The sequence below is a fragment of the Crinia signifera genome, chromosome 2, assembly GCF_055691185.1.
Source record: "Crinia signifera chromosome 2, ASM5569118v1, whole genome shotgun sequence".
NCBI lineage: Eukaryota > Metazoa > Chordata > Amphibia > Anura > Myobatrachidae > Crinia > Crinia signifera.
Window position 1 is genome coordinate 370781029 of NC_139218.1, and position 20960 is coordinate 370801988.

Genomic DNA, 20960 nt, shown 5'->3' on the forward strand with positions numbered 1-20960 from the left:
CACTAGGCAGTAGGTCGACATGCATTAAGTCGACAGGGTCAAAATTTCCACACGCAAAAGGTCAACATGAAAAAGGTCAACATGAGAGCTAACTTTTTTTTTATTTTTATTACAGATCACATTAATAAACGTATCAGAAGCCTTCCCCTTCTGTAATAGGAGACGTGGTTCACTTATACGGTGTCCATGCCAACCTACGTCGACATAGACGTAGAGCCCATAAAGTAGAGTAAAAATAAAGTGCAACAGAATATGCTGCGCTATATAAGAAACTGTTAATAAATAATAATAATGTTGCATGTTGACCTTTATACACTGGAGGGCAGGAGTCGGGAGCAGGGTACCCCCCTGGATGCAGATGAGTGGCTAAGCGGCTTCCCCCCCCCCCACACCCCCAGCAGACTTGGCGGCTGCCGCCGCATTGCCCCCTCCCCCCGTGGAATCACTTCATGCCCGCCCAACACCGCTGTGGAGCGACATGGCACCTGGTAGGTGAGCGGCTTCCCCCCCACCCCCAGCAAACTCGGCGGCCACCGCTACCGACCGCCCACCGGCCCAACGCCGCTGTGGAGCAATGCGGCACACGGCCCTCGGCAGGTGGGCGGCTTCCCACCACCCCCAGCAAACTTGCCGGCTGCTGCCGCCGCATCGCTCAGCCCGCCCCCCCACCCCGCCGCCGCCACCCCCGCCACCGCATCATCCACCCACACCCCCCTGTAGCAGCACAACGGGCCCACCCCACCGGCCCTGCCTTTATCCCATATTGACCCACTACCCATCGACCAATAGTGGTTGATCTAATCAATATTGACCTTAATCCTGTCGACCGTCCCAACACCGGTGCATCATTCCAGTAATTAAATAGCCTCTGCCACAAGGTGCTGCCCCCCGGTGATAAATAGCCCCTGTATGGTTATAATAACACTGTCATGCTCCGTAACTATTTCTCTTCAGTCTTATTCTCCATCCATCTATCTATTATGAAAGGACTGCAGGTAATTAAGATAATGCATCAGATTTCCTCTGTACTAAATCAAAGTAAAGTGAGACAATTACTCGCCATGTCCTAGGAGCCTCGCAAACCCAGTAACAAGCTCGCTTTATTTAGCCTTATACCAGCAGATAGCACTTTACAATGAGACTGAAGTGTTTACAAACTATAAAAATGTCATCCGGATTCCACTTTCCTTTAACATCTCTGTGATATATTATCTGCCAAATTGCCTAATATTGCTTAATATTGTAAGGGCTTCTGCTGGAGGATATAACAACAAGGCTTGTGATACATCATAAAACACTATTTTGCTCGTCAGGAGTGTCAAACAGGCGTAACTCACTTTGAAAGCTACAAAGTAAATTATTTATTAGATTTCTATAAGACTAGACCGTAAAATATTTTATTATGAAGAGAAACTATAAGTTGGGCTTATGAGTTTATTTTTCTCTGTATCTTATAGACGGATCGATTCCCATATTCAGGGTCTCGGTGGCTGCGTGTGACTTTACTCAGCCGACGCGGCAGTCCCCAAGAGTGACCCAGACACACCTGTGGTTTCTGGTCCGCTCCCAGAAAACGTTGCATTCCGATCCTGTAAAGGCCGCCCCCATAGCACACCCTTGTCCCCACTACCCATCAGAACTTAAATTCGATCGCAGTTTATACCCCTTTCACACCACACAAATAACCCAGGTAAATCCCGGGTCGACCTGGGTCGGCGTACTTTGTGAAAGGGCTATGTCGAGTTTCACGGGTCTTGCAAACCGGCAATCCAAACCAGGATAAAAGCAGTGTATTTTCCAGGGTTGGACCCTGGTTGCTGGGCAGTGTGAACAGGTAACCCGTGTCGAGCGACCTGGGTCCCGTTCACTTCAATGGAGGAGGCAGTAGCATCACCTCAGTGCTGCTCCCACCTGACACACCGCCACTCCGCTCCGCCCCCCAAATGTCGTCAGCAACCCGGCAATAAGCAGCGCAAATGCTGGCTGCTTCGGGGACGGACCCATGTCCAAATCTCAGATGCAACCTGGCATGTACAATGTAAAAGGGGTATACAGTGTTCACGCACGTGAACTGGCGCATGTGCAGTCATCCAAAAATCTCAATCTGCAATTTTCGGGCAATTGCGCAAGTGCTCTACAAAAACACTTTTACCAGTTTGCTGTTTAACTCTAATACCCCTTTCCCTTCGCAATGCCGGGCTTTCACATTAAACCCGGGTCACCCATTATACAGAGGGTGACCTGTGATTGTTCCTTCTTGCAACCTGGGTCAAATTGCCGGGTTGGTTGACCCAGGTTATAAGCTATGGTGCTTTCACACCGCACCTTGACCTGAGTCAATGCGTCAATTCCATCCACCTTTTAGTAGTCACATATCTTAATCATTCGCTTGATCAAAGGCTCTTGTTATTTTATTCCAGCATGTACAATGACCTGAGTTGTGGCACACCTTACATGGCAGTGGCAAAGTTTAATTCTATTGATAACTTTCCAACTTATACCGCTTTCAGACCGCACTCCGAACACGGCATATTGCCGTGTTCGCGGGGCCTAAACATGGGTCACGGTGCGGTCTGAAAAGGGCACCACGGGTCGAGCAACACGGCTATTCAACCCTGGTATTGACCAGGGTTGAACACGGCTATGACCCGTGTCAACTGCGGTGTGAACGGGTGCCTGGGTCGAGCGACCCGTGTCCCTATCACAGTATGGAGGAGGCAGCACTGTCAGCTCCAAGTACTGCCTTCTCCCGAGCCCCCGATGACGCGCCGCAGCCCAGCACCGCCCCATGTGACATCACCGACTCGGCAATATGCCGTGTCGGTGTCGGAACTTTCAGACCGCATTGCCGTGTTGCTCTGGGGATGGGACCCGTGTCCTAATCCCGTGTGCGACACGGCATTTGCGGTCTGAAAGTAGTATTATAGGGCCTGATTCGGATGGTAATTAACAGCAAATGCATCTGAGCGCACGTTCTGAGGATTTATTTGTGTCGCAACTTAGATGTGTGCGCTGAAGAAAACAAATTGCTCCACTGCATGTTGACCTAGAATACTATATAAATTCTCTGGACATTGCTAAGCAAACAGGGAAGAAAGTAGGTTCAACCACCACCAGCATAGGATTAATAAACTAATACTTTCCTTCTATGGATATCCCATAGAAGGAAAGTATTAGTTTATTTATCCTATGCTGGTGGTGGTTGAACCTACTTTCTTCCCATTTTGTACGTTTCTGGGTGTCTGAGAAACGCCCCAAGGTGATACCCACCCTAGCACCAGGTGCGCACAGAGAATTGCACTTGTTTTATCATTTTGGTACATTGCTAAGCAAACACACTTCCCATATCTCATTACTGCTAAATCAACAATTTCCTCTTTAAAGCAGTGAAATCTCTTCTCAGTCCTCCCACACAAACCTTCTCCCAACATCAGGGCCACCGACAGGTGGGTGCTGTGGGTACAGCTGTCCTGGGCCCCAGCATATGGAGGGGCCCAGGCAGCTGCACAACGCCTCCCCCTTCGGCGGCCCCACAGCCAGGCACGCACAATACAGAGTGCAGCCTGCAGAGCGCCGAGCCTAGGATACTGAGGGGCTCGGGGCTCCGCAGGCTGCACTGTGCATTGTGCGCTCCTGAGCATCCATGAAGGAGGGAGATGCCTTGCCGCCGCTGCGGGTTGGTAAGTAATGGTAATTTGGGGGGAAGTAGGGGGAGGTGGGTTGCGCGTGGGGGTGCGGGCGCGAGGGGGGGGGGAGCACCACTGTGCCACTGGGGGCCCGGGGGCTCAGACTGAAGGTCCAACATTTCTAGTGGCGGCCCTGCCCAACATTAATGTACTGTAGCAGTGGGTTCCCATTGCAGGAAGCCACTCAGTTCTTCTCCCACAGGGATCCCAGATATTAAGTCTCTAACCCCTTCTCTTCCAAATACTCAATGTCTTTCACAAATCAATTCTTGGCTGTCTGGTGTACATCCATAATAAAGAATCTGGCTATTATTTCTAGTTTTGAAAAAAATAATTCTCACCCCTTTCAATCAGATTATACAGTATGCCATTACTCCACCACTATGTCATAGTCTTCTTGCCCAAACCCAACATTACACATTGTGGAACCTCTGACTGAGGTGGTCAATGCTTTGACCACTGCTGCATCTAAAGGCAGCTACACACTACTAAGGGGGGTATTCAATATGGGATTCCGACTGTCGTAATGTCCCGACAGTCGGAATCCGTGCCGTTTTTGTCGGATATGACGGTAACTTGACAGTCGGAATTCAATGTTCTAGCTGTCGAGTGTCGTAAAGTCCGAGGATCAGCGAAAACAGCCTCGTATTGTCCAAAACCACCTGTGAATTCGACAATCCGCGGCCGTTTCCGACAACACACATCCGACTTAAGAAAAAATGCTGTCGGTAACGGCAGCATTGAATAGGTGAGTGACTCTATTTCCCCTGCTGGGAAGATGGGAGTTCAAACAAACTCCTAATTATCATTTACCTTGTATATTCTATAAAATGATATCTACAGTCTCCCTATGCCTATACTTGTCCACTTTATAAGGTTTGATACCTCCACCTCCTTGTGATGTCTCTCGTACATGTGCAACCCATTCCTACAAGTCCTTTCTTTCCATGGTCTTTGGGACACCGTTGCTTCCTGGCTCTCATCCTACACAGTACCAAACCATTCATTCGGTGCCAATTTCTAGGATTCCGCCTTTTCCCAGTTGAAGCACAGCAAAGCTCAGCTCTAGAACGTCGACTCACATAATTCACATCAGGTCCTTAGGGTACCAGAATTACCTCTATGAAGATATTGACAGCTCAGCTATTCAGGTGGGTATGGGTCATTCTGTTGTGCTCTATACAGTTTGGGGGTGTGTGTATGATTAAGGCTGTTAATTGGCTGCAGCACCTACCCAATCAGGGGCAAACGCAGGATTTTCAGAAGGGGGTTTCCAGAGGGGCGGAGCAAAGCACGGAGATGGACACTTAGGTGACCCAGTATATGCCGGGTCAGTTAAAGTATTATAGATAGACCAAATGTATATAAATAATAATAATAATAATAATAATTATATATATATATGTGGCTGTAGTGAAAGGATCACTCTGTACCTAGTGCTGATGTTTTGACAAAGATCCAGGTGGGGATCGAAACGTTAACATGCCTTATTTTCATTAAACTCTTCTAATTATTTCATCTCAACGGTGAGTGCCCTCTGCTTTACTTCTGTTATATATATATATATATATATATATATATATATACATACAGTGGCATCAACACCAGTGTAGGCCCCTGGGCATAACAATGTATTGGGGCCCCTACCGATCCTCCAGCGTTAGGGGTGGGGGAAGATTTGATGTCCTGCGGGTGGTAGGGGGTATTATATCAACCGCTCAGCATGTAGGGCCTGGATCAGTAATTTCCACTAATTACCCCTTTACTGCACAGATGGTGGGAGATGGGGTGGGAGAGGGGGGCATTGGGCTGAATGAAGGGGCCCTGATACATAACTTCCAGGGTTATACAGGATGTTTAATACGCAGAGGAGGGGTGTATAGTGGAGTGGGCTTATTATTCATAATTTTCTGGTGGGAGGACAGCTTGCGTGACTGCAGATATCTCCAGTTCCCAGAAATAGATTTCTTAGCTTTTAATGGAATTAAAAACTAGAGAATCCCACCTACCAAATGGTATTGGGGACTAGGGGATCAGAGTTCAGGAGGCAGAGCAATCCGCCAACGAGTATATAAAACTACATACCAGGTGTGTGGAGCTGGAGCAGTAACCAGCTGCTCGAAGGCTGATATCTCTGGTTTAGGGATCAGTAGAGACAAGCTACTAGTGTCCATCAAAGGAAGAGAGTCCCAGCTTTTTGAATATACCCTCAGAAAAACTCTAAGTCAGACAGAACCTGAAGTATCTGACTGGGAATAACAATTAACAGGCTTGGATGGGGACCACTGCTTTGAAGTCAGATATCTCCGGTTCCCTAGGGCCGATTTTTAAAATTCTTGTACCCATGGAAAGAGGGGACCCTCAGCTTTCAGCCTAGGCCCCTTAGACTCCTGGGGGGGGTTTCTGGGTACTCAGAAACCCCCCCTGCGTGCGCTACTGCCAATCAAGTGCGGCATTTCAATTACATCCAACTTATGTCAGGTTTAAACTATCCACCTCCTTCTGTAATGTCTCTCCAGTGACAGCTGGGGGCAGTGTTGAACTTGCCACATGCTCTAATTTTTTTCATTTATAAGCACAACCGACCCTCACACAAATCTTAATTTCTTAATGAAAAACATCTCTCAGGCAGTTGTATTCCCCCAATGTACTTTCTTCCCAATGTTATGCAATACCCAGAAGTTTTTTTTATCGTTTTTTGATACATGCGCATACACGGAAGCAGGGCCACAATTCTTGCCCATGTCACTGAACATCAGCTCTTTCAGGTGCTTGAAATACCTTATTCCTGCCACTAGATGGCGATCACTTACTACAAATTTTCCTACATTGGAATCTATACTGTATATACAAATACAAAAATTAATTACACATACAGTAGCATCGTTATGGGGAAGGATACAGATAATGCAGAGAGCGTCTTTAGAATTTTACACTGATGCAGTACAAAACACTGCATTCTACGCATTAGATGATTTCTAATCATTTCTGTGTTGCTTTTGATATATATAAATAATCAATGCTTCCCTCTAATCTTAAGCAGCCTTTAGGGGAAGCTCGCTCCATGTCTCGGATATGAAGATTAAATGAGATTGGAAAAAAAAAGACTTTATTTTACTCCCCATAAAGCTTTTTCCTCGGAAAATGGACATCTTTGCTGCATGGTCTACATAACAGTGCCTGTACCAATGCTCAAAGGAGAAACCGATTCTCGAGGTACCATTAATTGTATATTCTAATGCCCTGCACTAGTATTTAATTGGAAGCCCCCCCCCCCCCCAAGACCCATGCTGGCCATACATCAGAATGATTTTAAGCCCAAACGCATGATTTTGACGGGTCGTTGCGATGCTTTGAGTTTTGTTACTCGTGATTGGGTGCCGATCGTGAGTGGGATTTTGCACAAGTGATTGGTCATTCGATGGATGTTACAACCCTGCATCATTTGATTGGCATTTTCCCAGACACTCCCACCCCGCCTCCTGTGGCACAGCATTGTAATTTGAGAGGAGAGGAACACATTCCGAGACCAAGACGATCGATCATAAACGACAACTGGATTGTACGATGCATCGTAAGTACACTGTTAGCACACGGTGTGTCAAAAACGCACTAAATTGTGAGTCCAGGACTGCCGGGGTGTACAAGGGAAATCGTGACACAATCAAGATTGCAAGCTGGTCGTTCTGATGTAGGCTTTACACTCGCTGCGTGTTCAAGGCAAAACAGAAACATACTGTAGGGTCAATATCATACAGTAGCATGCAGGTTGCCAGCACACCAGGAGTCTCTGGCATTTAACTGCTTGATTTAAAGCGGGCATAATTTCAAAGGCAAAAAGCAGGTTGGCCTTTTAAAGTATTGACGCTTTAAATCTAGTGGCTAAATTGTCCAAAACTCATAAGGAATCGGTAATCATAGACCATTACATTTACCCCAGAGACTGCACCGGAGGGAGGTAAAGAGGATGGTTCTAGAATGGGGGAGTTGATGACCCTTCTGCTTCATCATTACCTCTGTAATGATTTTAGTGAGCCACCACGCCCCCCCCCTCCCCCCCTCCAATCACTAAAGTCGCTGAAAGCTGCATTATTTTATGGTCACAATTATTAGCATCTATAGCCACATGAACTATATACTGTGGACCTTATTCTGGTCTGTTCGGATGGCCGCGTGTGTTCACATGTGGTCGATGTTTCTTATTTGCATATGCGCATTTCTGCACATGTGCATGAGCTTGGTGCGCGCACGCACCCAAGGTACAGTAGCAGGCGGGGGGGGGAGAGAAAGGGGCTGGGGGGGCAGCTTATTAGCACATGGGAACGCCCAGCAGTTCATGGGCATTCCCATGAGAACATTGGGTGTTCTCATGCTAATGGGACCAAGTCACGGGAGCGGAGGGCGGGCAGTTGATATCACCGGATGTCAGCTGCCCGCCCACTTCCCCCTGTGCGTCCACACATATATAAGTGACTTCAGAGTCACTTTTATATGCGTGCGCCTTCGCCATCATTCGATGGTTGCTGACCATCGAATGATGTGGGAGGATCCCCCAAGGCTGCAAATGGATATTACTGTGTAACATCCATTCGCAGTCCCTGCGAGCGAATCGCCCTTGCGAATGGTGGGACGTCGCACCACCATTCATAAGGCAGGGTTAGATGGACTTGCAAGGCTGCGAATCAACCAGTATAACCCCGTGTATACATTGCTTTCATCTGACGTATAATACTAATGTGCAACAACGCTGGGATCACTTCCACCGAACATTAATATATACTGTACCCAGCAAATGTTCTAGCGTCACTGTGCTGCTAATACCCCAAAGCAGTTGTATGGTCTGATGTGGGAACTGCAAACAATGGGGCAGATGTACTGTGTACTATGCCTATAACGTTTTGAGAATAACGAGTCCCGCTTCTCCAGCATAACGTGGAGAAGCGGGCAAACGTTATAGGCAGATGTATTAACCCCCGCAAAGCCGATAAGGAGAGCCGTTATCCCCAGCGTTAATGGCTCTCCTTATCGGCTCCCTCGCCGCCCCGCACATGCGCAGTCGCCGTCGCCCCCCCTGCCCGGCTTACTGGGCATGCGCGAGATCTCGCTAAAACCGCGAGATCTCCAGCGCAGCCCAAGCCAGACGCAGGGCTAGCGTTGTCCCCATAGTGGGGGATAGGACAACGCTAGTCCTGAGCTGGCGAAGCGGCCGGGGTGAATTAACGCCTTGAAGGCTGTTAATACATCACCCCGGCCGTTAATCCCTGGGGGGGATTGCAGGGACAGCCCCGCCGAGCGTAACTCGGCGGGCTGTCACTAGCGCACGTTAGGTGCGCTAGTAATACATTAGGACAGACGTAATCCCCCCAGTTAACCAGCGTTAAGTGCATTTTTGCACTTAACGCTGGTTAATACATCTGCCCCAATGAGAGATAAGGAGCAACAGCTCTGGCCTCGGGGTTGGGAAAGTCCCAGGTGGTAGAGGTGCGTCACATAGGAATAGGAAGCGCTGTTCCTGCAGCAGGTGCAGCCGTATGAGCTGGATCGGCACAATCTGCATCCTTGTGAATATATTTAAATCATTTACAATACAGGAGTCTGTGTGATTGGCATTTGCAGAGTAGCAGTGATTGATTGAGACAGAGAACCACTGAGTAATTTAGCACAGTGCTTTCTTACGTCTGCTCCTAGGTAATCCACAGTCTGATATGAAGATTGTTGAAAAAGTGACAGGGGCAAAGCTAGACTTTACATTGGGGGGATGGGGGGGGGGGGGGGGGGACCTGCCACTGTCCTCCTCCTGGCACGATTGTGCATGGAAGCGTGACAGCGCATGCACCGCCAAACAGGGGACAGGATACTTTGCTATGGGGCAGACATGGAGGCATACAATGCTGGTACTGTGGCCATACACTACTGCGATAAACTGCATTAGTGTATACCCATACGACCCCTCTCAGCTGCCTGGGACCTGCATACAATTCATCTCTTGCGGTTCCTTCACATGTGATATATTGCATGTGACCCCGCTGCAGGGAGGGGAGTCAGAGTCGCAGGTCTGACCTTCGACTCAAGTCCGATGCGCACGGGGCCGCACATTGGACCTAATGGGGACATCACATGCATCCAATTTGGGACAATTTCTCAGCCCAATCTGTAGGAATCATGTTGGCTTATCAAGCACTGAAACACCGATCCGATGAACGCCCAACCCCCCTTCCCTGACAAATCACAAATCAAGCGAGGGGCTGCGTTCGCTAACACATCCCCTGGAATACGCAGACCATCGAATGATTTCTCCTGCCATCGGAAATAAAATTCAGGCTCAAATGACTTTTATTTCCTTTGGCGTCCGCCAAATATGGGGAAGGTGCTGCCGTCCTGTGACATCATCCAACCGCCCCCAGCAGGCATCAATACGCCCATGTTCCATTGGGAATGGCCACCATTTTCATGGGGATCAGGTCCAGCGCTGTTTCCGCCCCCAGTCCTCCCTCCCTGCCACGAATGGCCCAGCGAGTGTGTAATTAGTTCCGTTGTGGAGAAATGGACCAACGGAGAAGCTGGCAACCAATTAGCTTAGAGGTAGAATTTATCAAGTATATTCTATAAGATGATAGGTAAAAGCGGATTAATGGCTGCGGGCAACTTTCTCCACTTCTTTCACTACTTGATAAATCAACCCCATAATGTTTTAAGTATATTAATGGAGAAAAAAGTCTTATCACTTTATTGTATTTTAAATGGAGATGTGCAGGTTCTGATTTACTCTGATTTCAAAGCAGGATCTTATTGGCTATCCCAAATCACATGACAGTTGTTGACAGTTGATAGCCAGTAAGATCCTGCTTTGAAATCAGAGTAAATCAGAGCCTGCACATCTCTAATTTTAATTGGATAGCCAAAATGTTATACTCTCCTATTTTAAAATACTGATGACCTCTAAAAGTTCCTTCTTTGAAGAAGATTTCAATTGTCTTCTCTCTAATGTGGCTGACCAAGCAGGATTTAAAGGTTTTTCACTCAAGTCAAAAATAATTATTACTTATCTAAACAGAAGACATTAAGAAAGGATAAAACAGTAATTACCTGCTCCAAGATGTTCTGAAGTCTTTCAACTTCACAATCTATTACAAACTTATTTTCTTGTCTTCGATCCAGGTCTTCTAAAAGGCGTCGGTAACTGGCATCATTGAAGTTTTCCACGCATATCGCACTAACTTGCCAACCGTTCTGCCCTGCCTTTTCCATGATTGCCTGAAGTATGGAGTATCCTACAAACAAACAAGATATAAGGGCGAATTAGTACTTATAAACAGTGAAAATTACACCACAGACTGTAACAGTAAAGACGTCTTTAAATTAAAGTAATATTTTAAAAAGGAAATTTGTGACAAGATTATAAAAGGTTCATCCCCTGCTCCAAAAATGTTTAATTTCCTAATTTATTTTGATTTTATTTATTTAAATTTTCTCATATAGCGCAGCAGATACCATTGCGCTTTACAATTGGAAACAGTGATTAAACAAACTGAGTAGTAACAAACCAACATAGAGGTAGGAGGGCCCTGCTCGCAAGCTTACAATCAAATTCCTTATTTCCCACATAGGGGCAGGTTACACCTGGTGAAGAGATAAAGTTGAGATAAAGTAGAATGTCATAATTCACCAGCCAATCAACTCCAAACTGTCATTTTTCAAACATAGGTGATTGGCTGGAGCGTTATCATCTAGTGTTCCAGCTAGGCTGTTTTAGCGGGGTGCTGCGCCCCGCCCTATTTTTAAAGGGCAAAATGCGCCCTGCCCCCGTGGCAGCGCCCCGCTAAAACAGCCTGCCGCAGTATATAGCGGTGCCCGGCGCTTCCCCGGCAGTGCAGAGCCTTCAGGGCCGCCGGGCCCGCCCCTTCAGTGATGACGGCAGCCAGGCCCCTTTTCATCACAGCGCGAACCAAAAAGCTTTGTTTTTTTACATACTGTATGTGGGTACTTTTATTAACCTGTATTAATAAAAATTGACAAAATGCTGGAGTGATCAGTGTTGTGTGGGTGTGGCCAGTGCTATGAGGGAGTGGCAAGTGATGTATGGGTGTGGCCAATGCTATTAGGGAGTGACAAGTGTTATGTGGGTATGTTCAGGTAGAAAAGTAGAAAACTTTCATAATTTTGTGAGAAAAATTAAATTTTAATTACTTAATTATAGCCAATCATATGGACATATGGAATACCCTCCAACATTGTATATGTAAAAATTGGTACAAATTGGGGAGGGGCATGGCCACTGGTAAAGAGGGTGTGGCCATGCCTCCTTTCCTAGATTTTAAATAGATTGGTTTCATGTCTGGGGCTTTGCTGCGGGGAGGGGAGTCTGTTGGAAGCAGAGGGGATGCCGGGGCTCAATGTGTTGTTAGTTACTTGACAGATCGGAAGTCACCCGGTTAGGCCTGAGCCCAGCGTACAGGGAACGGGGCATATAATTACAGGGAATGCACCACTTCCTGGACATGTGTTCCAAGCCTCGCTGTCACCGCCGTAGCTGTGATGTGATTGGCTAGCGGTGGTGCTTTTTGTCCGAGGGATTCTGGGAGTTGTAGTCTTATTTTCTAATCACTTCTATGTAGGGGGAAAATGCTCTGTAAGGTCTAAAAACCAGTACAATCGGTGGGTTTAACTGTATATATCGTTAAAAAAAACGTTGCTGTACCGGGTAAATCGGTAGAGTTGGAGGCTACGATATGGTCATTACTACAGTATGTTGTCATGACGATGGGCCTATGTTAATGAAAATGCCTGGGTCTGTCCCATACACCCCATTGTTATACTGTCCCTGTACCTATGCACACTGGAAGCAGCTGTTTTGTTGCCTGAACCAGTATCAGGAACATACAGCCTCACTGTACACCAGCAGCATTACTGAATCTCCACGTGTGGGTGACAGATGCACTTTAACAGCTCACGGCACCAGAACAGAATCTCTCTCAGCGGAGCCGTTGTGACTAAGCTAGGTGAAATGCCAACATGACCCATATTTATAGCACTATAATGCCCCGCTCCCACTATTTTCCAATTGCATTACCCTGAGCAGAATTAATGAATTGGTGTTAATGAACTACATTGAAAAGCAATTAAAGAATTTAGTCCAGGTTACTGCAATTGTAAAACCAATAGTTGAATGATGACACCGTAGGAAGTGTTCATGTCAGCAGGTCTGTACTGGGAAAGTGTGAACATAAGCAATACTGTACATTATACATTACAGGACATGGGAAATACCATTCTGCAAAGGGAAAATACTGCTCTATATACAGTAGTTAGGACTAGTGCGGAGGATTAGAGTCAGGGTGCCAGGGGGGAATATTAGGGTTAGCCTGCTAGAAGGGCAGGTTTGGGGGAAGGGTTAATATACTATACTTACCTGACTCGTGTTGGGATTCCCTCCGTCAAGATGCCGACCACAGTATTCTGACTGTCAGCATCCTAACCGCCTGCATCCCGAGCATGCATATATTATACCAACGGAAATGACCCATCTCTCTCACTGACCCCTGCCCCTTTTTCTCTCTCTCTTCCCCACCCCAGCACTATCACCCCACACCTCCTCATTGCTCCCCCAATGCCTCACTCTGGGGTAGATGTATGAAGCAGTAATAAGGGAGGAGAAGTGAGCCAGAGGAGAAGTGGTCCATATTACCCAATCAGCTGCTCTGTATAATTTTATATTATGCAAATTATAGATGTTACTTCAAATCTGATTGGTTGCCATGGGCCACTTCTCTGGCTCACTTCTCCCTTATCACCGCTTCATACATCTATCACTCTATCATCGCAAGTCACTCCGGCTCTCTGACACTGATGTATGGGGACAGAGTTCAGACCAACTACCATTACATTTCAACATGATGACATGTTGTTGTTTTTTTTATCAGCAGTCAATTTTATTATATACTGTAGATGATATGTGGACAGATTTTTTTTTAATAACTGCTTTGCTACTTTAGTTAACACCCAAGATGAATTTATCTGCTGTACTAAGAGGTTTTTTGTATTATCGAAGTGCTTTACAACGGGCAAAGGCATGTGGTGACCATTGCCTCTTTACCATAATAGGTTGTAATATGCACATTTAAATGCCCCATAACATCTAGATCTGGTTCTATCCTAATCATGGTAAAAAAAAAAAAAAAATCAGGCAATTGTATATCCAGCCCACGAATTCCCTTGTGTCACTTGTACAAATACAGAGTAATGCAATTTGCAGAAATGTAATAAATTCCAGTTCCTGGCGTCTCAGCATTGTTTGTGCTGTTGATGTGCCGTGAGTTTAGAGCACCATATGTCTCATTTTGTGCTTAATTGTAAAAAATCACAATTAACAGGACATAGAGGAAATATTTTGCTGTGACTTACAGACAAATTACAGACTGTATTTGAGCATCGTTATGAATATCCGGCACCAATCAGATAGTAAGTGCTTAGGAATTTATAACAGTAATTATATTAATATTGCGAATATTATTATGGAAAATCTTACAATTAGTTAATTGATTAATTGCAATGTACAGTATTTCTAATCTGTGTTTGTTACTATACTCTTATTATTGTTACGCTGTTTTTTAAATGTTAAAACCTGGGTACACATTAGACAATATCGTCCATTAAAGATATCGTTATAGTTTATCTGGCTGAAGCTCCCTGAGCATACGATGTACATAACATCATATACATTAAATGTGATCATTTCTGTGGCCACATCAAGGAGCGTGCAGTCACTGATAATATAATCAGGATTTTACTACATGTACCAACAACAATGGGAGTCATTAACAAGCCATAGGATCGCGCATTGTTAAAGAGATTGGGCCTAATTCAGCATGAAATCTTTCTTTAATGGACAAAACCATTGCAGGTGGGGCAGATGTAACGTGTGCAGATAAATTTAGATTTAGGTGGGGTGTGTTCTAAATTGCACTGTAAAAATAAAGCAGCCAGTATTTACCCTGCACAGAAACAAAATAACCCAAATCTAACTCTCGCTCACATGTTACACCCTCCCCCCCCCCCCCCCCCTGCAGGTGGGTTTTTATTAGTAGGGAAGCCAATCCCGGGGATCCCGGGATTGGGCATTTTTCAATCCCGAATTCCGGGATTGAAAAAATGCCCCGGGATTGGCTTCCCTAAGTGCAACACTGTTTTGCCCATTTGTGAACAAAATGTGCCCTGCGATCAGGTCTGAATTAGGCCCATAGTCCGTACACATTAGCTGTGCACAAAAATATCATTATCGCGCATATCATTACCGATGATCGGCTAATGGACCTTAGTCTGGTCCATGTGCTCCCAAGCGAATTCGCACGGGAGCGCGATGTTTCCTATCTGCGCATTTCTGCATATGTAAAGTTGTTGTGGGCGAGCGGCCACGGCAAACAGAGTTCGTCGGGCGCTCGCACAGAACAGTGCGGGCGTGCGGCGCCGCCGGACCGGGCCGGGGGATGAGCCCATGGGAACGGCCAGCATTTCATGGGCACTCCCGTGAAAACACTGGCCGTTCTGATGCTAATGACCCATTGACACGGGTGCCGGGGGCAGGCAGCTGACATCACCGGATGTCAGCTGGCCACCCTGTCCTTGCACAGGACACATGCAAGCATAAGACACCTGATTTGTGTGTGCGCCAGGGATCGTGGCGTGCGGACATCCCTGCGGGAGGCAGGCAGGCTTAAAAAGACATGCAGCACTACGAACTTCACAGTGCTGTGTGTCAACCAGAAAATCACCCCCAATGTGTACCCAGTGCGGTAAAAAAACCCCATATAACGGCTTTTTTCCTTAAGTACTCAGCATTAGACAAAAAACAGAATAGCCAAATCCACCCCTTGCTCCCGTTATGTAGTAGGTTACTATCAATACTGCTAATCCAATGCACCAGTAGACCAACAGAATCAGAAAAGGAAACTGTGACATGTCAGATGAGTGGAGTCTCTGTGGTGATGACACTCTCCGTCCTGAAACCACTCATCATCTTCCTTGGATCGGTGGCCTCATCCATCAACACTAGACTCACCATAGTATCCCTTAAACGGAACACTCATGGATTACACAGGTTCTGTGGCTGATTAAAACCAGGTGAAATGTAGACTTTAATTCAGCTAGCCACAAAAGCTGTGTAATTCATTGATGTCCTGGTTTAAAGCAGGGCCGTAACTAGGGGGGGGCTGGGGGGTCACGCGCACCGGGCGCTGGAGGTGAGGGGCGCTGTGGGGTCCGGTGACAGGTGTTGCTGACGGCGATGCTGTGAACCCGGCATCGTTGAATATGCTAGCCCCGCCCCCCGCCTCTATTGACATCAAACGGCGCAACGTGGTGATGCCACACTGCGCACCCTTGTCCTGCCACCCGACTCCCTCCCGCCTCCAGCGCTGAGCAGAGGATGCCACCCCGCCGTCGCCACTTGCCAGCACACCGGGTAGGAGCCAGCCTGAGCAACGTCAAGGGGGGGGGTCTCTGGCGCCAGGGACAAGGCGTCATTTGGTCGGTCCCCCCTGTCAGCTGCTAACTAAGCAGCGGGGAATAAACGCTGTGCGCATGCGCACAGCGTCTATTCCCGCAGCCAGGGGGCTGGGGGCATGGCTAGAGGCTCACAGAGCCTCTGGGTCATGCCCCCATAGCGGCAAAATGGGGGCGTGGCCTCGCGGGAGAGCAGCGATTATAGGCCACGTCCCCAAATTAGGCCTCCGGCGCGCAGCAGCATCACTGGGGGGGGGGCACCAAATGACTGCCTTGCCCCGGGCGCCGGAAACCCTAGTTTCGGCCCTGTTTAAAGGGGCAGCATGGTAACCTAATGAACACACATCACTGCCTGTCTCCGGTCTATCAGATCCTGCACAGTTCCTCATACCAGAGGCCAGGGACATGCGGTGGTGGCTGTGTCCAATCACAGCAGCCCTTGTCAATTAGGCACTTCTAGCAGTGCCGCTTTTGGCGTTATTTTTAATGGCTTTTTTTTAGCCAACTGCTTAGCCCCGCCCCCGCTTCATCCCCTTGCCGTTCTTTGTGGGAGGCACGCTTATCGGTGCCTCCCAAACTAGGTTAAATAATTCAATCTAGTAAAATAATCTAAAGAAAATACTTATGACACAGAATATGTGTCATAGGTATATTCTTTGTATTATTTTGAAACAAAATGACAGGGGAAGCACTGCCTCCCCTGACTGCACGTCCCTGCCAGAGGCCCAGGTTTGTGTAGCCATGTTCTGTAAATGGAAAGTGGGTGTGACCAACGCAAGTGGACATGGTTTTATATAGGCAATAAGATATATGAGGCACTGGTATTTCAAAGTGCTATAATTAAATATAATACAATCCAATAAGACTGATATTTAAAGCAGAGACTAGTCTAGTAAAAATCATTCAAGAGCATTCTAGTAATGATTACAACACAGAAAGAAATCCTATAATAGTATATAGTACAAACGCTACCAATAAGGGCTGAGTTTACAATAAGTTTTAAAACTCATTGAGTATGATACTGTAAATGGTGCTCCAGCCAATCAGCTCGTGTCTTGTGTTTGAAAAATTCACAGTTGGGAGCTGATTGGCAGAAGCACCTTTAATTATGCACAGAGTTTTACAATTGGTTGCATACAGTATGACAAAGCTTGTTGATAAATCAGACCCATAGTATTATAATAAACACAATACAATATAGTACGCATTCTAGTAATGACTATTCAATATAGAAAGCAGAGCAATATTCAAGACACAATGCTTAGAAGGACACGGAACAAAGCAGCCACCCTGCAGTGTCCAGTGTAGAATCAAACTGTAGTAGCTTTGGAATACAGATCTTTTTATATTACATAGAACCCAGATCTTTGGTGGCTTTACAGTGCATCCAAGACCCATAATGGGATACTCAACCCTCCCACTGTCCGGCGAAGTCTGTGGCAAGAAGGAGTTGATGTTCGTCTGTGGGAGGAAGCTATCTTGGCTCCCAAGATACTGTACCTTCCTAGCCTGTGTGTTGAAAAGTGGCATCAATTGGCTGATCCACGTGTTGTGGCCTCCTGACACTCTCACTGGTAAAAGGGCAGCACTAAAGACTAATCCGCTTAAAGCTGTCTACTGGGTATTACGGAAACAATCACACCCGGTAATCAGCTCAGTGCACTCATTTGCTGGGCTGCCCGTAGAAAGGATTTATAGTCTAGCCACAAATCATGAAGCTCTAATAATACCCACCGACCAATCATGGCAGCCCGCCTATGCACCTATCCGCTTTTTCCGTAACAGTTATCTGCTATCTTTTTAAGCTTTAAACATGTTCTGGCAAACTACAGAGCGCGCCTATTTGATCATCTGACCATCCTTTGTGTAAAATCTTGGTCCTGCAGGCAGTGCAATTCTTTAAAAATGTATCACCTCCTGATAGTGTTGCCTTTGTCATTGTCACTATAGATTGCATGTAGTCCCGGCATATTCACAAAAGAGGAACTCTCATAGAGCAGAGTGGAGGAAGTCTCAGTCCAATTCAGATCCCGACAATCTGTTCGCCGTAGACGCAAGCACCCGGCACATGCGCATTTCTAAATCATTGCGCTTGCATGCAAATTTGCATGCGATCGTACAAACCCGAATAAGGTCCATAGAGTATAACCCCCCCCCCCATCACCTTTTAATAAAAAGCCATACAAGCCAGACTCACTGCCAGTGCCAAGACCTGAGCCAATCGGTACAAGGTTGGTACTAGGAGAAAACCACTAAGGTGTCTACGGTATATATTCTGAAATACTATAGAACCCACTTAATGGAGAGTATGGCAGGCTCCAAGGCAGTGGCGGAACTTGTGAGTCGTTGGCCCAGGTGCAAAAATATTGTTTGGGCTCCCCTCTTCCACTCCAACCCAACATTATGACACACAGTAGTTCTGCTTCTGCCACATGACAGTTTATTCATATACATACTGTATTAAAATGTATATGTCAGGTTGTAGTTATTACCCCGTACATAGCTGTGGAACTGGTTGGCGTTTAATAAGCAAAACTATAACCATTTCAATACAGTAACATGAATCACCATGCCCCTGGGCAAGTAAATCTATATACAGTATGTGGCATATGGTGTTTTTAAGTTCAAGGTTATCCAGCATGTGGCCAAACGTGGCACTTAAATTCAATTTGTGGCTCTACTACTCCTGTACGTCTATTATTATTATTATTCTATTGATAATAGTTTTGGCTTAATCTCATTAAATAAAATGGTAAAATCATTGAGCACTAGTGTACAATATGCCTCCAATATGAAATGACCACTGAATGTCATTCAATGTGATCCCATATTATATCATTATCATAAATATAGTTACTATTAAACTTATTTTGAATATAAAATAAAATGGATTTAAATGCAGTGGATATGAAACCTGTGTGCTAATAACCTATATCACTTAACAGTTATAGATGCATCCCCAGTGTACCCATTGCCATATACCTCAGTAGGTAAAACTCTCCCTTCTACACCACACTGGTTTATTTATCTCATTACCATAACTGGTACCCCTTTTTTGCCTGTTGTTATTGGCCACTGACCTAGCGTGACTTTCCGTGAGTGAATGAGTTTGATTCCCCCAGGTGTCCACCTGTACAACACTGGGACCTTCTTGTGACTATTATGGGCCTTATTTTGGTTCATTCTTTCTGACAAAATCCTTCTTAGATGGACAAAACCATGTGCACTGCAGGGGAGGCAGATGTAACATGTGCAGAGGGAATTAGATTTGGGTGAGTAATTTTGTTTCTGTGCAGGGTAAATACTGACTGCTTTATTTTTACACTGCAATATAGATCTCACTTTGAAGTAAAACCCCACCCAAATCTAATTCTCTCTGCACAAGTAACACCTGCCTCACCTGCAGTGCACATGGTTTTGCCCATCTAAGAAGGATTTTGTCAGAAAGAATGAACCAAAATAAGGCCCATTATCTCCACTATACTAAGCGGTTATTTCTCTGGTCAGTTTGTAGAAGTGTCTGCTAAATTCACCTCAATTCACCTCACACTGGAAAATTACAGTTCCTGAATAATCACGTTGTTACAGATTACCGGTGTTACTAGCTATACTGTGAGGTAAACTGACCAAAATGGGAGTTCTATTGAAGATAGAATATTGCTTCTAGCAACCAGATTCAACTTCTGGTTTATTTAGCACCTTCTAGAACATACAGTAATAGGTAGAATCCCATCATCAATAGAACTCCCATCTTAGTAAATGCTGACCTGTGTTACCTTACCTAAAGAGGTTGATTGCCCCCACAACAACCATGGTTATCTAATAGTACTAAGACAAGGGGAAGCGGTCATCTATTAGAATGAACTTAGGTCTAGTCATAAGGTCGACCCCACTAGGTCGACTGGCAGGAAGGTCGACCTGACTTAAGGTCAACATGGGCCAAGGTCGACATGACTTAAGGTCGAATTTGCATAAAGGTCGACATGAGGAAGGTCGACTGGTCATAAGGTCGACATGGCTTTTTTCACTGTTTTTTGAGCCGACATGTGCCGACAGGCGGTATTTCATGCCCTACCATCCATTGGGGCGTGGAGGTGGTTATTAAAGTTGTGGCGAGCGAAGCGAGCCACCGTGCCCGATGCATTGCGAGCGAAGTGAGCGATGCGAGGGTCCGATTCTCATTGCCAACTGTGTCCATGTCGACTGTGTCGACATTCGGCTAAAAAAAACAGTGAAAACCCCATGTCGACCTTATGACCAGTCGACCTTCATCATGTCGCCCTTTATGCAAATTCGACCTTAAGTCATGTCGACCTTGGCCCATGTCGACCTTAAATCAGGTCGACCTTCCTGCCAGTCGACCTAATGGGGTCGACCTAATGACTGTAGACCTAAGTTCATTCTGACAGATGTACCGATTCCAAGACCAGATATGTGATTTATATGACTGCATCCAGTAGTTCAGTGTTCTATTTATCTACCACACTTCTGAAGAAGGACCAGCAGGGCTGCCATCAGGAATTTTGGGGCTCGGTACTCATTTCCATTCCCTCCTCACTTGACTTACCATAACCCGGCTCCTGCTCCGCATCTCCTCTACCGCTGAGCTGCAACAAGGAGGTCCCGGAGCGCTGGCTTCTTTAACCAAGGATGCCGGTGGCCAATTAAAATGCAGCATCGGCTGGTGAGCCAATCAGAGCTCGCGTACTAGCAGCTGCTTTGATTGGCTGCCGGTGCAGCATTTTAATTGGCCCCCGGCGTCCTGGGTTGAATAAG

At 46.2% G+C, this 20960-nt stretch overlaps 1 protein-coding gene across 9 annotated transcripts in view; it reads right to left on the reverse strand.

The window, feature by feature from the left end:
* Nucleotides 1-20960, reverse strand: part of GRIA4 (glutamate ionotropic receptor AMPA type subunit 4) — a 299286-nt gene that overhangs the window by 113460 nt on the left and 164866 nt on the right. For all 9 annotated transcript variants that reach the window (XR_014469815.1, XM_083170043.1, XM_083170042.1 and 6 more), the window contains exon 4: nt 10773-10957. Coding sequence is in view for 8 of the 9 variants with exons in the window: in XM_083170043.1 (XP_083026169.1) it covers nt 10773-10957 (185 nt within the window). In the remaining variant the exon portion in view is untranslated. The remainder of the gene's footprint in view (nt 1-10772; nt 10958-20960) is intronic.